General features: G+C 56.8%; 1 protein-coding gene across 1 annotated transcript; it reads left to right on the top strand.

Annotated features, from left to right (window-relative positions):
- Positions 1–8666: 8666 nt before the first annotated feature.
- On the top strand, positions 8667–18995 carry QSOX1 (quiescin sulfhydryl oxidase 1). Its single transcript, XM_054285708.1, has 12 exons — positions 8667–8934; positions 11090–11190; positions 12459–12507; positions 12686–12788; positions 13555–13645; positions 13875–14020; positions 14438–14575; positions 14707–14836; positions 16588–16710; positions 16820–16964; positions 17201–17380; positions 17729–18995. Exons 1-12 carry the CDS (start codon positions 8667–8669, stop codon positions 18451–18453), a joined length of 2199 nt encoding a protein of 732 aa, XP_054141683.1. The 3' UTR covers positions 18454–18995.
- Positions 18996–19087: the final 92 nt, after the last annotated feature.

Raw genomic sequence — 19087 nt, 5'->3', positions numbered from 1 at the left:
GTCAGGCCTGACAGGGCATGGGTCCCATTGGAGATCATGTGCCTGTTGTCTTTTGGCTGTAATACCCTCCACAGAAGCACTAACTGTTTTTAACAGGTGTTGGACAGAAGCAAGCTGTGTCTAAGTAATGGCTTTGTTCCTTTGCAGACATCACTGATTTATTTTGGTAGCAATCCTTGCTAGGAGCAACCCCAGAATGACTTGAACGTACGTGAATTCCCTTCTCAATACCTCACGTGTGTTGAGTTGCTTTGAGTGTATGTTCAAAACCTCAAGTGGGTTGAGTACTTGTGGACTGATGATTACTGCAATGAAGCAAGGGTCAGGCTGGGTCAGGCTGCTAGTGAGGAGATATGGGGAAGCCTGGGGTCCCACAAACAGGCTGAATTCTCTGCTTTTCTCCCCAACCTTCCCTTTGTAAGAACAAGATGATATTTCTGCGTCCTGGTTATCTCGGTGTAACCACACAAGAAGATTCAAGGCTGGGACACTTTGCTGAGACTCCTGAGCTGCTTGGGGCAGCAGTCGTCACTGGGGACATGCTGCTCCATCTTTGGAAGGGTCTCAGAGCCAGGTGGGAAAGCCCAGGCTTGTGGGAACACGGAGTGTGGGTACCTCTGTAACAGCAGGATGCTCTGTGAGCCGAGCCCTGGAGCATCAGTGCTTCTGCATTTCAGAGAAGGCTTGTTGCTCACAAGGTGGAATGAGGGATTGAAAAATCCCATCTTGTTCCTTTTCCTTTCTTGAAAAAGTGGCCTTAGCTTTCTGCAATACTTGAATAAGTGTGTACCTGCAGAAGTAGCACAGTGACAGAGACCTTTTAAGTGACTATTCTGCGAGGAACTGTGTGCAGTTCCAACTTTCATATCTCTTTGCTACCTTAAGAATATTAGGAAAACAGAGTACTTTTCAGCAGACAAACAGTTGAATCTTACAAGGTATTTAGTGCATCTGAAGCGTTTACAAACCAACTAAAATGGAGAAAAGCAAACTATTGAACTTATTTGTAATTTAAGTGTTAAATGCAAAATTATATACAGATGAAAAAGGAATACTGTAATTAACCTGCATTTACTAGGGGGTTTTATTCCTTGATTTTGCAGAGCCTTTTGATACACATTTGCAAAGCCGCCTTTTGGGAGGCTCAGTCTCCCCATGTACTGTGTTGTGGAGATGCTGAAAGAAACCCATTTACTGTGTATGTGTAAATAACCTGGTAACTTGGGGTTTGGGCCAGTTTCAGCTCATGTTCACATCCACAGCAGCTTTGCACAGTAGACAGATCCAAGGATGTGGAGGGGGATGGGGAGGTTTTTTTGTAATTAAGAACTGTAAAATAACCAGGATGGTCCCTGTGTACACCAGTGTAAATATCTTTGGTAACTGAAATGTACTTTAAGAGAACAAATTCTGTAAATAAACTGATTTATAAATTAATCTTGTTTCCTGGATTTTATAAAATTGAGCTTTCCAATTACCCAAGCAGTTGCTAATTCTGACGTTGTCCTGGAGATTTGTCCCTTGTACGTTCCACTTTCTGTCTGATGCTGTGCTTGGGATGCCAATCACAGTCTACAAAATCCCATTAGAGTTGCCCTAATTATAATCATAACTTTTTAGAATTTCTTTATTGTTAAAGCTGACTGTTGATAACACCAGAAAATAGCATTGAGCAATCGTTGCAGGAGTTCACAGTGGGAGAAAAACTACTCCTTGCACATATTTATTTAAAATATGTTTTAGAAACTCATGGTTTAAAATATTTTTATGTTAAAAACAGTTTTGGAATTAAATCCTTCAGAACCTCAGTCTTTTTTGTATTCCTAAATTGATACATCTCTGTAGAGCTGCTGCTAGCAGCACCAATCCCTTCCTCACCAAGGAGCAAATATTGCTCCCTAGAAACTTTATGTGTTGGTGGAACTTCTCTAAATCTTTGCTGTTTTCTTTCCAGGACAAGAAAAAAACAAATCACTTTAACACCTGAAAAGTCCTGGAGCTCTGTAAGAGAACAGCCAAGCACTTGCAGTGCCAAACCACAGGTGTGGGCACGTGGTGATGGAGTGGCAGCATGAAGGTGTGAGCCAGGGAGCACAGGTGTTTATTGAGCCTCCTCAGTGCCTGTGGCCACCTCTGCTGTGTTTTGGTGCCTTTTATTAATGTACAGCCCTGCAGAAAAGGTTTTGTTTCCATTTACTGCAGACCCTGTACTAAACCCAGCATTGATCTTTCCAGCTTGGAGGACATTGTGACCATCAACTCCTCACCTGCCTGGGAGGGCTGTTTGCATTAAATGGAGGAGACCTGTAAGAGCTAAACCATTGCAGTTATTTGTTCTTTGCTTTTCTTTAGCAGAGGTACCTCATCCTGGAGGAGGACTTGCTGCATTCAGGCTTCTATTATGGAAACAGCTTTGCTACAGTCTCGCAGTGCCAGTGAGCCACAGGGCTGGTCCTCAGTGGAATGTGCTGGGGACACCATCACAGCCCTCAGACAGACAGGAGGACATCACAGCCCTCAGTCATCATCACAGCCCTCAAGACAGGAGAACATCACAGCTCTCAGACACCATCACAGCCCTCAGACAGACAGGAGGACGTCACAGCCCTCAGACACCATCATAGCTCTCAGACAGGAGGACATCAGAGCCCTCAAACACAGTCACAGCCCTCAGACATCATCACAGCCCTCAGACAGACAGCAGCCCTCAGACAGGAGGACGTCACAGCCCTCAGACAAGAGGATGTCACAGCCCTCAAACACTGTCATAGCCCTCAGACAGACAGCAGCACATCACAGCCCTCAGACACCGTCACAACCCTCAGACACCATCACAGCCCTCAGAGAGACAGGAGGACGTCACAGCCCTCTGAGCTCAGTGGTTGAACCAGCCAAATGCGGTGCTGGATCCTGGGATGTCCAAAGGGCTGAGGCCGAGTGGTGCTGCAGCCTCTGTGTCCTCATTAGTGAGCAGCAGGAGAGCATTCGTGCCGTGCCTTTCCTCACCCCACAGCAGTTTTACTCCACGAGTCCTGTATTTTTGGACAATTTTCTGTTTGCATCCATCCCTGGAGGGGGCTCAGAGTGCATTTCATGCTGAAAAAAACCAAACTGATGTGTGCATCTCTGGCTGAATAAGAGGCTTCCTTTAAGAGCGGCTCGAGCTGTGGGAGTGCTGCCAAGGTGCTCCGGCGGGTGACGCAGCAAACTGCTGCATTGCTCCTGCTGTCCTTGCCCAGGATGCCCAGCAATCAGCATGATGAAGGCTCTCATTTCCTCATTTGCAAGTCTACCTTGCTTCACTTTGTCACTGACTTTCTACCCGTGGTGTTGGTGCAACTCTTCCCAGGAGCCTTGGAGCACGGTTACCTTTGACAGCTGCTTCACCTGTGCACCTGGTGAAACTCCTGGGTTGGGCAATGGCCAGCAGCCGCCTTCCTGATGGCACTGTGATTGAGTAGGACTGTTTGGTGCCTCCCTTTCCAGGTGCAGCCCACTCCCAGGTGCCTCCCTGGGGATGTGGTGCCAGCTGCAGCCATCCCACGTGCCAAAATGCCTGGCAGAGCACTGGAGCGCTTGAAATGTTGACTCTGCTCCAGACGTGCTGTGCCCTGCCTAGCACAAGGGCTTCTGCAATGTCCAGGCTCTCATTAACACAGCCCTGAGAAGAAAAGGAGTTGGTGGGGAGCTGCTGAACACCAGCAGCTCTTCAGAGTGCAGGAAGGAGAGGTGGGGGGCTGCCCAGCTGCTGGCACCCAGCCCGGAGCACGGGCCATTGCCTGGCAGGAATGCAGATGAGATGTAATGGAGTTTGAAAGTGTAGGGCACTCCGGGATGCCGGTCCTGTGGGGGAGGGAAAGGCACTCTGTGAGACCTGGAAACTGGAGCAAACAAAACCCCTAGCCCCAGCTCTGCACCCTCCTGCCTCCTCATGAATAAAGTCCTGCAGAAATTTGGGGAAAAGGAGGAGGAGTAGCTCTGTTCAGGAGGGTGATGGTTGGGCAGGTTCAGGGGCATAGAGGAGTACAGATACCTTCTTTGCCTGCCAAGAGTGCTGATGGCCTGGAGCAGGTGGTTAGTTCCTGCTCTGAATGTTTCTCTTGGCCCCAGTTTTCCAGCCCTTTGCTCCACCTGTACAAGACCTGCTGTGTCCCTTGGGCTGAGTTCCCTCCTTGATGTGGGTTTCCAGTGGCTTCCTCTTGCATGAAGTCTAGACTGACTCTAACTCAGATTTTGTCTGAGAATTTGCTGGAGGTGGAAGTAACACCACTTCTGGAGGGGGTGTCACAGCTACAATTTGATTTTATTCCAGCAAAATAAAGGAGGCTGCAGGGGATCCCACTGCTCACATGGCTTGGCTTGGGGAGCTCAGCAAGGAGCCTGGTCCAGAGCCTGTGTCTGCTGCATTGCTCCAAGGACTGATGGAGCCAGCACTGCTCAGGGAACTGTGATTGGGCACAGCAGTCCTTGGAAGGTGAGACCTTGCTTACGTTGCAGGACTACTGTCAGAGCAAGAGAGGAGTGCTCCGTTGTCATCCCTGTGGCATTCTCAGTTTCATGCACTGCAATTAAACCACCTGCCAAATAATGATGTGGCAAATCTGGGCGGTGTGGCCTCCTCCAATCTGCTCCTTAAAGCTGGGAACATGAGCTGGACTGGAAAGCATGTGCTCTGTGCAGCCTAGGTCATGGTAATCATTTATGACTGTTAGCAGATGTGAAATTTGCAGGTAAAACGTTTCCTACCCAGACATACCAATGGCAGTGCCAGTTCCTCCTGGTCTCCCTGGGTCCTTCTGAAAAGAGCAAGGTCGGCGTGGCTGCTGTTCCTTGGAGCAGGGATGAATCAGCAGAGGGTGAATAGCAGGAGACTGGTACTGCTGTGTTCTGTCTGCAGATGCAAACTACGTGAACACATTCATCACATCCTGAGAATGCACCCCAGATTTGCTTTTGTGTCTCTTGTTATTACAGGCTGCTTGGGCTTGAAAGGTAGAAATCAATGATTTCCGACCAAGCCTGGCTCGTGGAGTCAGCGATTCCCAGCTGCCAGTGGGGCTTTGAGGGGCCATCCTGGTCTTCACAGGTGTCAGAGCCAACGCAGAGTGTGGGAAGCAGTTGGGATTCACATCCCCTCCGGGTGTCTCAGCAAAGCTGGCAGGTTTGTGGCACAGGTGCTGCCAAAGGTCTTGTCTGAAGCCATGTCTCAGCTGAGGTGTGACTTGTGCCACCACCAAGGAAAAAGTGCCACCTGGATTGGAATGTCAGGGAGGTGGCAGTTGACACAAATTTCCGTCGCTCTATGAGGAAAGTGAGGCTTTTTCCTTTTATTCACAGAAGGACCACGATTTAAGCAGTGCTGTGCTGCAGATCAAAGAGGACTTCCTTGAGTTCATCATCCTGTGAAGTCTGGAGAAAGGAAAGCTGCTGAGCTTCCTCTGCAGCTGGTGCTTGCAAGGTGCTTGCAGGGTGTTGGATACAAAGCTCTCAGAGCAGGCTCCGAAATGCCAGTGACGGGGTTACCGTGATTGTATCATGAGTCTTGCATTGGTTACGTGTTTTCCTTGGAGTCAGTTCCTGGAATCACACAATTAGGTAGGAACGTGTTCTCTAATTTTCAAGGAAGAAAGTCCATTTCAGGATCAACCTGCGGCCCTGAACCTTCACAACTAAAGGGGAATGAGGAGGACCTGGGTCTGCTCACCTGGCCATTCAGAACATTTTATAGACAGATTCATACTTTAAAAAATAGACAATAAAACCCTTTCTCCATTTTCTGAAATGCAGTCTTACATCAAGGGCTGAACATATAAAATCCAACCACTCTTTCCTTGTCTCCTCTCTAACCCAGCACAGAGGTGGTCTGAGTAGCTTTGTGTCTGAAAATGATCCATTTTAGGTGCACGAAACAAGTTCTGCAGGGCTTAAATTATTTTGGTGAGATTGTGGCCGCCTTTTGAGGTTCTCAGCCTGTTGATGTTGCCCACGCCTCACTGACTTCAAGGAGATTCCTGCTGGGTGTTAGTCTGGGAAAGGAGATTTCAGAGCTTAATGAACTAAAGCCACTGCTCAGCTGCTGCACAGAGATGGTGCAGCACAGGAATCTCTGTGGCCATCCCATGGCCTTGCTATGGAGTGAAGCACAACTCTCCCCAAAGTTAAGGATGCTCAGGTAGGCACTGAAGGCTTTGCTGTGAAAACCAAGCAGGTTCCTAAATGTGCAGTGGGAGCCTAAAGCTGACCTTTTAGGGCTGGCTGGGGCTCAGCAGGTGAGCATCCAGCATCACCCAGCACCTGTGCCCTGGTTTGGCTACCTGCAGGTTCCATTGGCAGCCAGAGAGGACAAAAAGGCAGAGGGCACTGGGAGCATTTCTAAAACCTCCCCAGACTTCTACTGCTTCTTGACTGCTATTATTTCATCTTAGTTGCTTTCAAATCCAACTTTAAAAAAGAGTCGTTTCAAAGCCTCTGCTTCATCTTTGGCTTCACAGGCCATGCCCTGTGTCAGGGTGTTCTGCAATGAAAACATGTCTCTTCCCAGTCTGAGGTGCAAGAAAAGCCTCATCTCTTGCTTTGCAGCAGCATTCAAAGGAAAAAAAGGATTTTTGGGCAAGTCTGTGCCTGGAAAACTCCACACCCTGCTGCTGAAGGAGGCTATTACCTGGGGAGCCTTGGGGATGGGACGTGCCAGCTGGGCAGCAGGGTCGTGGGTAGCAGCCCAGCTGTTCCCAGGGCAGCAGGAAGCAGGAGCATCCCCACCCCAGGGCCCAGGGGATGAGCAATGGCATGGCTCACCTCCAAAGGAGCCGGAGCCCCGGGCTGGGCTGTGGGCTCTTGCCCCTTCACCTTGCTTTTGCATCTAAAAAAAGGATTCAAGGAATTTGGGCTGCCTGGGAGGAAGGGGTGAGCTGGATGGAGAGGATGCTGGCAATTATGCTGGCGCTGAGCACCTCTCCTTTGCCTTGATAACCTAATCAAGCTGATGAGCCTTTAAAATAAGGCTTTAACCTAGGGGGAAGATAACGGTGGTGATCTCCCTGAACATGGGGATTTTTGCATTTTAATCACCAGCTGGATGAGGACAAGTCCTGGCAAAGTCTCTTTCTGTCAGTAGTGAGGTACCACCTTTGAGAGCAGCCCTGCACAGGCTGGGCTGTGTCTTTCTGCCTCCTGGTTAGACAGTGAGGCGAGATAATCCCTTAAGGACTTAATTACAGCTGGCAGGGCTGGAGCAAGACATCTTCAGCCCCATTCCCATCAGCCTGGACCCACAGAAGATGGGTGGGAGCAATCCCCTGCGTTGTGTCTACCATGCTCCATCCCCTAGGCCAGCCTGTGTCAGGGAGCCCTGTGGTTTCCTGGAGCTGTGCCCCGTGTGGAGCCCCTGCCCTCCACTGCCTCGGCGAGCCCGGGCTCTGGCAGGCTTGTTTTTCTAGCATGGCAAGTCTGCCTGAAATGCCTAGGTGGGGCCCAGCATGGATAATGGCCTTCCTGGGGACAGAGCCAGCAACATGCCCTCAGCAGCCATGGGCACCCCAATTCCCGGAGGTTCCCTGGCCTCAGGGGCTGGGGAGGCAGCGGAGGGCTGGATTTTGGGGCTGTGTCCACCCTGGCAGTGCCTGGCTCTGCCCCGGGGCACTGAGCAACGGGCACCTTCCGTCTGGGGCTGGGAGCCGGTGACGTGTGTGTGTGTGTGCGTGAGCGAGGGCACGGCCTGGCCCGGCCGGGAGGATGGAATCATGGAATCCTGGAATGGCCTGGGCTGGAAAGGATCTTAAAGAACATCTAGTTCTGTCATCCTGCCGACCCTTCCACTGCCACAGGTTGCTCCAAGTTCCATCCAGCCTGGCCCTTCCAGGAATGGGGCATCCTCTGGGCAACCTGTGCCAGGGCCTCACCACCCTCACAGGAAAGTTTGGTTTTTTCTCCCTAATATCTAATCTAACTCTCAGTTTGAAGACATTCCATTGAAGGGGCCACTGGAGGTAGAAGGCTGCTTTTTTGAGATGTAGAGCTGGATTTTGTGGGTGTCACAGGATATCCTTGCTGAGTATTGCTGGTAGGTTTGGGGACAGGGCAGGGATGTCTGCAGGGTGCCCATTCCACAGGGTGCCCAGGTGGTGCCCAGTGACGCTGGCTGATGTCAGGGTGTCTGACCAGGGCGCTGCCCTCGGGGTGCTCGTGTTGGTGACAAAATGCATTTTGGGGCTGAATCAGCTGCCTTCACCATTGCACCATCACAGATTCATTTACGTTGGCTGGGCCCAACACCACCCTGCCAACCAGACCGTGTCACTCAGAGCCACGTCCACTCTTTCCTTAAACACCTCCAGGAACCATGACTGCACCACGTCCCTGGGCAGTCCTCACTTTATCAGAATTGTATCATTTCATGCCGTGTGTCCCCTCACGGAAGGCTAACACCGCAGCAAAGGGTGGGGGGGGCAGTGCTGTGCTCCTCCCCATGCTGCCAGGGGGCTGCGGGCCTACGCAGGCCGGTGCCGGGGCTGTGGGCGCGCGTTCGTGCCCGCGGCCGCTGTGGGGCTTCCCCGCGCCGGCCCCGCCCCGGCCGCGGCCCCGGTGCCGGCCCCGCCCCGGGGGCGGTGCTACGGGCGGCTCCGGGCGCTAAAGGCGGCTCCGGGCGGTGCCGGCCGGCCTGGCGGGCGATGTGGCGGCGGCGGGCGCGGGCCGGGGGCCGCGGGGGGCCGGCGGCTCTCCCGCCGCTCCTGCTGCTTTTCCTGCTGCTCCGGGTGCCCGCGGTGCGGCCCGGCCGCCTCTACTCGGCCTCTGACCCCCTTGATCTGCTGGGGCCGGAGGCGGAGGGGCGGCTGCTGGGCTCCAGCAGCGCTTGGGCTGTCGAGTTCTTCGCCTCCTGGTGCGGGCACTGCATCCACTTCGCGCCCACATGGCGAGCCCTGGCCCACGACATCCGCGGTGAGTCCCCGGCCGCGCTGGCCCCCCTTCCCCTCATCCCCGCCTGCCCTCCCCATCGGCTCCGCGATCCCCCCGCGCCCTTGACCTTGTTACCCCCACCCCTTATCCCTGTCTCTGTCCTCTTCCGTCAGCACCCGCTGTCTCTGCCCCTGCACTGTCAGATTCCCCTGCAGCTCTGTTCATCTCAGCACCCCTAAATCGTCCTCCCTGTGTCCCTGCGCAGGGGTCCCGCTTCCCCCAAGACCGGGAGCATCCTGCAATCCCTCCTGCGTCCTTGCCCGTCGTCCTCCTCCTCTCTGCCCGCGCCCTTAAATCCTCCCTGCATCCCGGGCTCTGCATCCTCGTTCCCGTGAGCATCCCTACATCCCGTGTCCTTCCCAGCGCCGTCCCTCAATCCGCTCTACCCTACCCTCTGTCAGCCCCCCGAGAGCCCCCCGCGGCCCAGCTCCAGCCTCCCTGGAACGTCAGCCGGGTGGGAAGGCCCTGCTCCCTCCCGGTGTCCAGGTTTCCCCCGCTCCATACCCAGGCCTGGCTTAGCAGCATCCCTGCACCCCATTTGGCAGGGAAAAGCTCGGGATTGGGCTGTGGGGGGTCGCGCTGCCCCCCAGACTTTCCGGTGCCAGCAGAGATAGGGACGGCAGGTTGCTGGGCGCTGATCCCAGCTGGTTTGTTCCCGGCTTTGACCTTGATGCCCGGCGTGGCCGGTGCCAGCCGCGCCTGGGGACCCGCACACCCCGCTGCTGGGCCCCCCGTCCTGCCGGGACTCATCCTGCCTCCCCCGGCATCCCGGGGCTCTCCCTGTTATTGCACTAATTGATACAGCGCGCTGGCTGCCGCATGAGTCAGGCGGCCGGCCGGGCATCCCGTCCCTCCGAGGGGATGCCGTCCCTCCCTGGGCATGCCGTCAGAGCTCCCCAGCGGGCAGGATGTGAGGAATGGGGTGCGTGCCCGGGCCCCGCGGGGCAATGCCGGCTCTCCTGGCCCCTCTCCAAAAGAGGGCTCCCCCAGGGCTCCGTGCTCCGGAGGCCGAGCGAGGATGGTGTGCCCATGGAGGCGGGGCGGGGAAGCCACCCCCGCGCTGCTCAGCAGCCTCGCTGCCATTCCCACGGGTGGATGTTCGTAGGAGTGGGCTGGACGGGGAGGATGCTGGGGTGGCCTGTGGACACCACGTGCAGATGAGTATGGGAACGTGCCTGGCTCCCTGCAGCAGGGCTCGTCACCGGCTCTCCTGTGCCACGAGTGCCAGGGCAGTGGGAAGCAGCTCACCTGTCCCGTCAGCTGCGACACGGGACAGTGTTTCCCTGCCTCCGGCATGCTCCTGGCCTAGGGCAGCATGGGCTCCATCTGTGTGCCAGCGCCGTGTCCCTCCCTGTCCCACTCTCAGGACAGGCAAGGTGTCCTTTACACTAAAAATAAACCATTTCAGAGCTTTATTCTCCATTTTCCTGCTGGTTTTCAGAGGCTGCTGCTTAAAATACCTCCATGCCCCTTTTTGTTCATGTGTTTTACCCCAGGGCCCTGCTGTTCTTCACTGGGGAGTCACAAATAGGGAGTGGATGCAGAGAACCTGGGCAGGCTCTGCTGCAGGGCCCTGGCCTGGCTGCTGGTTTTGTGTTATTCCCTCTTGGTTATCAGCTGTGCCCTTGGTCTGGGGTGAGACAAACTGGAGCCTGTGTTCCTTGCTCTCCCCGAGCTGTGGCTGGCCATCCCTCTCCTTCTCCTGGTGTCCTCTTCCCGGGAGCTGGGGCAGAGGCTGGACAGGCAGAACCAGCCGGGCAGGCAGTGTTGGGTAGAGCTGCCTGTGCTCCAGCACTGGCAGAGCAGGGCGTGCAAAGCCGGCTCCCGCCTCACACGGCTTTCCCTGTGTTCCTGCTGCCTGGAAAGTAGGGCACCACACACCAGCACAGAGCACAGCCCTGGTGTTTGGGCTTGGAAACCATCAGGCACTGTCCTGTGAGGGGCAAGCAGTGCTTTTGGGACAGGAGGATCTCTGCTGGTGGAGATCCCCTTGCGAGGGGCAAGCAGTGGTTCTTGGACAGGAGGATCTCTGCCCCTGGAGATCTCTCCTGTCTCTGTTAGTGCTCATGGGGAGGAGGGTGGTTTCTGGGGCCATGGGGATGCTGAGCTGTGCTGATCTCATCCTCTGTCCCCACAGAATGGAGGCCTGCAGTGATCCTGGCAGCCATCGACTGCGCCGACGAGGACAACCAGCAAGTGTGCTCCGATTTTGGGATAACCGGCTTCCCCACCATGAAGGTGAGGCTGTGTGTGCTGGGTACTGGCTGGGCTTCACTGTGCTTTGCCTTCTGGCCTGTCCCTGTCTTGCTTAATCAGCTTGACAGGGGTATTGCACCAAAATGCTCCCCTTGGGGCTTTGCAGGCTGAAGCTGTTTCACCCTTCCCCAAAACAGCGCTGTGTCCTGGCTGCAGCTGGCGCAACTGCTGAGCGATGGAGCAACAAGGAGGGGGGAAAGCCAAAACGGTGTTTTGTGGTGAAATACAGGGGCTGGATCTCTGCTAGGGTGAGGGAGACTCTGAATCCTGAGTTGGAAACACTTAAGAAAGGCTGCTCGAGGGCAGAGAGAGGTTGCGGGCACAGGGATGCTGTGGGAGGTTGGAACTCCTGGGAGCCTCCTGTGCAGGCTGGCAAGGAGCCACCCCTCCTCCTGGGCCTGTGCCCAGCCCTTTAGCTGTGTCAACACAACTTCTGCAGAGCTTCCCGCTGCAAATGGAGCCTTCTCCAACACAAGCAATGAAGCCAGAGCCACTCCAGGTGCCACAACCAGCATTTAAACCAGGATTGCCTTGAGATGGAATGGGCAGGGATGAGGGTGTTATCAGACATGCCTTCAGTCCCAGTTTACAGGCTCAGCTCCAGGTGGGGTCAGACCTGGGATTTTTCAGGCAGGTTGGCTTGGTCCCAGCCCTGCCCTGGGGTCTCACTGAGTGCCCCCTGCCCTGGGACACTGATGGAAACATCTCCTGGGGCAGGGACATTGTGCTGATGTGGCCGTGCCAAGCTGTCACTTGCTTCACATCCTGTGTCCCTGCCAAGCACCTTTTGCAAACAGTCCCAACTCCCAGCCCAGCCTGCAAAGCAAACACCTGGCTGATGCAACCTGGCGTTGCTGCTCTGGCTCTGCCCTGGCTACTGGAGCCACTGTGGGAGGCCAGGAGTGGAAAAAACTCTCTTTTTCCTACCTTATCAGAGCTCTGGAGCAGGGAGACTGGTTTGCAGGACTGGGAAAGTTCCAGCTGCCTCCCTGGGATCCCTGGAGACACCTGCTCCACTGCCTGCCAGTGCTCAGCCCTTGGCTGGACATGGCTCCATTCCTCCCGTCTGGGGGATGCCCCAAAAGATGGGGACATGGCTGGGAGCTCCCTCTGTGCTGGCTGATGTCAGATAGCATGCTGTAGGGAAACTGAGGCAGAGCTGGGAGCCTCATCCTGCTGGGTTGCACTGCCTCCTGTCCCACTCCAAACACTCACTCCAGTTTCCCCTTGTGATTTTTTTTCCCTTTCAGTTCTTCAGAGCTTTTAGCAAGAAGCCAGAGGATGGGATAAGGATTACCAGTGAGTATTCAGAGCCATGGGGTTTTCTACCCTGGGTGTGAATGGCCCTGCTGCCCACACCTCCCATACACTGCAATATCAGGGAGCTCTGGGGGGCAGCTCCAGGCAGCTTCCCTGGGCTCAACCCCTGGGATTGGCTTCCCCAGGGCTGACCCCTTGGTGTCCTGTCCCCCTGCAGATCCCAGTGCCACTGTGGAGGACCTGCGCCATGCCATCATCACCAACCTTGAGCAGAGCCAGGATGCCTGGCCACCCGCCTGTCCTCCGCTGGAGCCAGCAAGGTAGGGGCAGCAGGGGGCCAGGGTGGCCTCTGTCCCATGGGGAGCAGGTTTCTGGGGAAATCCTGAGCCCAGAATGAGCAAGGAGCAGCTACTGCATCACCCAGATCCCAGGGAGATGACCTGGCCAGTGTTGAGCTGTGTCCATGGGCCATGTTGTTACATCTCCTAATGAACCTGCTTATCAGACTTAGAGCAAGCAATTCCTGGGCCCCAGATTCTTTGGGACAAGGCAGTGTCATACCATGCTGCGTGAGGCTGTGTTAGAAGCTCTTTCCTGTCCTGAAAAAGGGTTTTCTTGATTCTGTACAATTTTGTTGGTATCTGAGTTGGCCTTGCTGGATGCAAGCAGTTGCTGCATTGTCCTGAGAAGGAGCCTTTGGATTTCCCAGAGCAGTGGTTGAGCCAGGCACCTGCCTCAGGTACTCTGGTTCCTCTGTGTCATAGAAAAAACAAACCAGCCCTGGTTCAAGTTCATTGCTGATTTTTTTCCCTGGGTGAGCCTACAGCTCCCTCCTGCCCTGCCCTGCCTGTGCTTTGTTTTCTACCTCCTTGGCCAAGCCCAGTGGGTTTTCTCAAAGCCTGTGAACCAGAGCAGAAAACTAGGCTGGAAACTTCAGCAGGAGGAGTTGCCTGCTCAGTGGGGCTGATCCTGCAGCAGCATTCCCTGCCAAATCCCAGTGAGCAAGGCTGGAGCTCCTTGTGAGGGGGAGGGCAGAGCATCCTGCTGATGCTGGGGCACCTGCTGCCGTCCTCCTGTCTCTTGCAGTGCCGAGGAGGTTCGCACCTTCTTCCAGAGGAACAAGGACCAGTACCTGGCACTCATCTTTGAGAAGAGCAACTCCTTCGTGGGCAGAGAGGTGGGTACAGCTCCATTTATCCCCCACTTCTCTTGGAGCCTGTGTGCCTGCTGCCTGATAACTCCTGGGTGCCTGTGGCAGGGCAGCTCTCTCCAGGAAGCCTCCCTGCCCAGCTTGCACACAGCTTAACCAGTGCCAAATGTTACGCAGGGCACTGGACAGCTCTGCTGCCTCCCTGGTGGGGCTGGGGATTCCCTCTGCCCCCCTCATCTAACCCTGGGGCTTGCAGGTGGCCCTGGACATGCTGCAGTACGAGAACATTGCGGTGAGGAGGGTGCTGAGCAGCGAGGAGGAGCTCGTGCAGAAGTTTGGTGTCACCTCCTTCCCCTCTGGATACCTGCTCCTCCGCAATGGCTCCTTCTCCCGCCTGCCTGTGTGAGTGTGGGGCACGGCGGGGTGGCTCTGGGGGTGCTGCTGGGGGGCCAGCCTTGTGCCCCATCTCTCTGTGCTCCTTTGCACTTGTGGGAAGGTGCATTAGGAACGGGACTGGCTGGTGGGAGGTTGCTGGTGGGCACTGAACCGCACTGCCAGCCCCGGCTGGAGCTGGAACACGGGAAAATCCTTGTGACTGAGCCATTCCCTTCCCACCTCTGCCTGGAGGTGGCATGATATGGCTGCCTGGGGCTCAGCTCTGCTCTAGGATGTAAGTCTGCCCACTGCTGGGGCAGATGGAGAGTATGGAGCACCCCATGCTCCCTCCCCAGGCCTGAACTACCCACTTGGCTAAGCCTTCATCTCCTTGGGGTCAGGTTAGGGAGGGACGAGGGACTTAGTGCTTCTCCCTCCTGGCAGGCACATCGAGGCGCGCTCCTTCTACACCTACTACCTGCGCACGCTCACGGGCATCACCCGCGGCTCCTACAAGCTGAACGCCACGGCCAGCAGCCTCAACGACAGCGACCGCGTGTCACATCCCCTGCGAGCCGACCGGTCAGAGCCTGCCTCCCCCTGCTGGGCAATCCGGGCCGGGCGGGCGAGGGGCTGGCACTGGGAAAAGCCCTGGGGTTTGTGAGGATTAGCCCTGTGGCTGATGGAGCCTCGTGTTGTGCTGCCCTCCCCAGCTCCAAGCTGTACATGGCCGACCTGGAGTCGGCGCTGCACTACTCGCTGCGGGTGGAGGCTGCCCGGCCCTCCTCGCTGTCGGGAGCACAGCTGGCTGCCTTCAAGTGCTACGTGGCCACGCTGGTGAAGGTGAGGAGCTCTGGGTGTTGGGGGGGAACTGCCTCTGCCTCCATTTGTCTGTCTATGAAGTGCAAACAGTGCAGGCCACCGTGCCCCAGCACGCACAGGTAGTGGAGCGTGGCAGTCTGGTGTGGGCCCTGTGTCCTGGTGCTCAGTGTGTCCCCTGACACTCCTCATCCTTGTGGATCTCCAAACTCAGCCCAGAGTCCCAGAGGGAGCTAAGAGTGTTTCAAACAAGGTGGGTGTTGCCAGCTTTGGCAGTGGGACCATCACCTGTAGGAGGTGTTGAGGCAGGAGGTCTTTTCAGAAGAGAGGCTGTCACCTGCTGGGCTGTCAGAGATGGTCACAGGGGTTTGTTGCTCTGATCTGGATGCTCAGCTCCAGGAGCCAGTCTCTGCAGGCTCCTTTGATAATAGTCCAGGAAAGGAACTCCCACTCTGAGTCAGGCTTCAGACAAGTCTAATTTAAGGTCTCCTTTTTTCTTCTATGTCGGGCCTGGCACAGCTGAAGTGACTGAGAGCTTTGAGCCAGCACAAGCAGGGCAGTTTAATTTCCTGCTGTGAAGGAGTCCTGCTGCATTTGGCTGGTTCCTCCACTGAGCCTGCAGGAGCCCTGTCTCCATCCCAATCCCTGTCACAGCCCAGGCTGCTTGGCAGACTGGGGCCATGCCCTCCTTCTTTGCTCCCTCCTTTGTCACCCAGGGTCTCACGCTCAGTTTGGACCTTGCATGGCCCTCACTGATGTGCAAGACACTCCCTGCTCTCCCCCAGGAAAGAGCTCCAGACACGTGCCTTAAGCCCTCAGAGCTTCATGTGGCTCCTCTGCTTGCCCTCACTCTTTCTCCCTTCAATGTGAACTACAGAAATAGGGAAATAAATCCCCGTGACACCAGCTCCCTGCCCATGGGTACAAGAGTGGTGGGGAGCAGCAATGGTTTTATTTGATCCATTTTTAATTCTTCCTGCCAAGCTTCCCCTCGATGAGCTGCAGCAGTGGCTGGAGGGTGCTGGTGCTTCCCTGGGGACGCTGAGCCAGCACTGCCATTGCCCTGCTCATCCACAGGACGGAGCAGCATCCCCAGGATTGCAGCCCTGGGCTCAGCCTGGGGGAGCTCAGCCAGCAGGTCCCAGCCTTAACCCTTGCACTCCCAAGAGGTATTAAAGGAGAGGAATGGGGGAAAAGTCCTAATGGGGGAAAAATGGTTCCTGAGGCAGGGAATCACACAGCAAAGCCTTGTGTGCAAGGAGTCAGGGGGCACTGTGTTTGCAGCACAACTGCCAGGTCACAGATAACTCCCCTGCAAATTTGGGTATTTTCATGTGATTCCCCATGAGCCTGGGAGGAAGAACAGCTCAGACTCAGCAAACTCCTTCTTTTCACTTCTCCATCGCTTCTGTTGTGTGCTGGTGTCCCCTCCTCCCCACAGGTCAGTCAGTCTGTCTGTCTGTTGGTGGCACAGGCTGCCAGGCTGCTCCTCTCCCAGGAGTGGTTTTACAGTGCAGCTGCTAATCGGCTTTGCCAGACTTATGGACAGAGTGGCTTTTTGCCTCCCTCACTTGGGGCTTGGAGCCTGAACATCCACACAGGGGCCTTGCCATCCCTATGGGGGTGGGGGGACAAGCTGCAGCCCCCAACCCCTCAGAGACAGGCACCAAAACCTTGCCAGGACCACGCTGCTGTCCAGCAGAGAGGATGCTGGTGCTGCCCTGTTGCTCCCAGGATGAAATCTGTGTTTTCTCAGCCCTGTCCCCCCTCTGCAGTACTTCCCAGGGCGCCCCTGCGTGCAGACCTACCTGCAGACTCTGGATGCCTGGCTGAGGAACTGGACAGAGCCCGAGCTGCCCCGCACAGTTCTGAAGGAGGCCATGAAGAATAACAGAGATGTAAGATGCCCATGGGAACCCCCAGCCCCTGCTCTCCTCACCCCTGCCCCTTTCCCCCCAGCTGGCACTGCCTGCCAGCCCCATCACACCGTGTCCATCTGTCCTCCAGGCCTCCCACCCCTCGGTGCTCCCCACCAACGTGACCTGGGTGGGCTGCCAGGGCAGTGAGCGCCACTTCCGTGGCTACCCCTGTGGGCTCTGGACCATCTTCCACCTGCTGACTGTGCAGGCTGCCCAGAACGGCCCTGACAAAGGTACTGCAGTCCCTGGGGGATCAGGGGCTCAGGGAGGGAGTGTCCAGCTGAGCTCTGGCACGGGCAGGGATGCTGCCTGTGGACAAAGGCTTGTTTCACATGCTTCATCTCATCCAGGGGCAGTTTCCATGGGGGGACAAGACAGAGAATTGGGCTGTGGGGTTGCTACCTTAGCTGTGGGACTGTGCTGGTGGCACAGAGGGGTTCAGGCTCACCCCTGTGCTCTGCTCCCCCAGAGTTACCCCTGGAGGTGCTGAGCACCATGCGCTGCTACGTCCGGCACTTCTTCGGCTGCCAGGAGTGCGCTGAGCACTTTGAGGCCATGGCAGCCCAGTCCATGGACAAGGTGGCCAGCAGGGAGGAGGCCATCCTCTGGCTCTGGTCACACCACAACGAGGTCAACGCTCGCCTGGCGGGTAAGGGGGGCTGCCACCAGGGGAGCTGAGCTGGAGGAACATCCCTTCCCTCCTCCTGGATGGGTCTGGCAAATGGCTGTGGGGTCTAGCAGCGGGGACATCCCGTTGTTATTGTCCCCCATCCCAGGGGACAGCAGCTGGTCATGCAGCATCACATGGCCCCAGAGATAGAGTTGGTCTTATGTGCTCCTTACAGGGAGCTTCCCAAAGCTGCTGTTTGCCCTTGGAGGACCTCTCCTCCCAAGGAGGCTCCTCCAAATGTCCCCATCCCCAGCTGCTGGATCCTCCGGGGTGTTGATACCGGGGGAGGGAGCATCACATGTCCCGTCTAACCCCCGGCCCCTGCAGGAGGTGACACGGAGGACCCCAAGTTCCCCAAGCTGCAGTGGCCTCCGCCGGACCTGTGTCCCCAGTGCCACAAGGAGGAGCGGGGTGTCCATGCCTGGGAGGAGCCGGCCGTGGTCACCTTCCTCAAGGCACACTTCTCCCCGACCAACATCTACATGGACTACGCCGAGCCCGACCCCATCCCCGCGGCCAGGGAGGGGACCGGCGCCAGGCTGGGCACGGAGGGCTCGCGGGAGGAGAGGGGCAGAGGAGAGGAGGAGGAAAAGGAGACCGAGGGAGAGCCGAGAGCGCCGGGGCACCCGGGCTCCCCCGAGCCGCGGCGCCCCAGCATCGTGCGGCTGAACCCCAGGCTGCGCGACGGGAGCGAGGACATCGTGGACCTGGATTCCTTCAGCGAGCAGCACTTCAAGAGCCAGGCGCTGCGAGCGGCCGCGGCCCGGCGCCGCCGCATCAGCAAGCGGGACACCATGGCCCTGCCCGCGGGCAGGGAGCGCCGCCGCGCCCCCGGCGTCCTGCTCCGGGACCGCGAGGAGGAGGAGGAGGCTGCGGAGGGCCTGCGGAGGAGCCCCTGGCTGCGGGTGCTGGGATTGGGCTTCTCCCGCCTGGACATCAGCCTGTGCGTGGCCCTGTACTTCCTCTCCTCCATGTGCCTGCTGGGCATGTACACCTTCTTCCGCCTGCGCACCCGCGCCCGGAAAGGCCGCCCTGGCTTCCCCATGGCCTGAGAGGGCTGGGGGCTTCCTAGGGTGGGTGAGCTGCTGAGGCAGGACAGCCCTGGGACAGCGATTTGTGCCACAGCGGGCAGGGCTCTGGCACGTCCCCATCAGGAGCTGTCCTGCTAAGGCCTCACCCGGGGTAAGGGGTGGAAAGCTCTTTTTGGGAGGAAGGAGGTGTCCGAGCATCCCCTTCCCAGTCATTGTGCCATGTTTTTGGGCGTGTGGGAGCTGGGACATGAACGGTGGTTTGTGTTCTGGCACCCAGCTGCCCTCAGGCGCTCCCTGGCACTGGGCTGGTTTCACACTGGGAGCCCAGTCCTGTGCTGGAGAGCAGCCCATCGGGGTCCAACCACTAGTGGGGCCTGGAGGGTGCAGGTTTAGCCCCCCAAAAAGGGGACACTGCTGGGTGGGGGCAGCAGTCATGGGTTCAGATGCATTTTGTGTCCCCTCTCTTTGAGATGTGGCCCGGGGCCTCCCCATCTTTGCTCGCCCCCTCCCCACGCTGTTGTTCGTTCTCTGCTTGTCTTAGTGGAATAAATTATTTTTGCCGATGCCTGCCCTGCCCTGCTGTGTCGGCTGGTCCCTGCCACGTGGGTGTGCTGGACTACCCCACCCCATTCCTGGTGTCCCTGCTGCTCCTGCC

The sequence above is a fragment of the Melozone crissalis genome, unplaced genomic scaffold (genome assembly GCF_028551555.1).
Source record: "Melozone crissalis strain CALT ecotype California unplaced genomic scaffold, PUWL_Pcris_2 ptg000045l_1, whole genome shotgun sequence".
Taxonomy (NCBI): domain Eukaryota; kingdom Metazoa; phylum Chordata; class Aves; order Passeriformes; family Passerellidae; genus Melozone; species Melozone crissalis.
The sequence above is the reverse complement of the archived record's forward strand: the minus strand, read 5'-3'. Positions and strand labels throughout refer to the sequence as shown.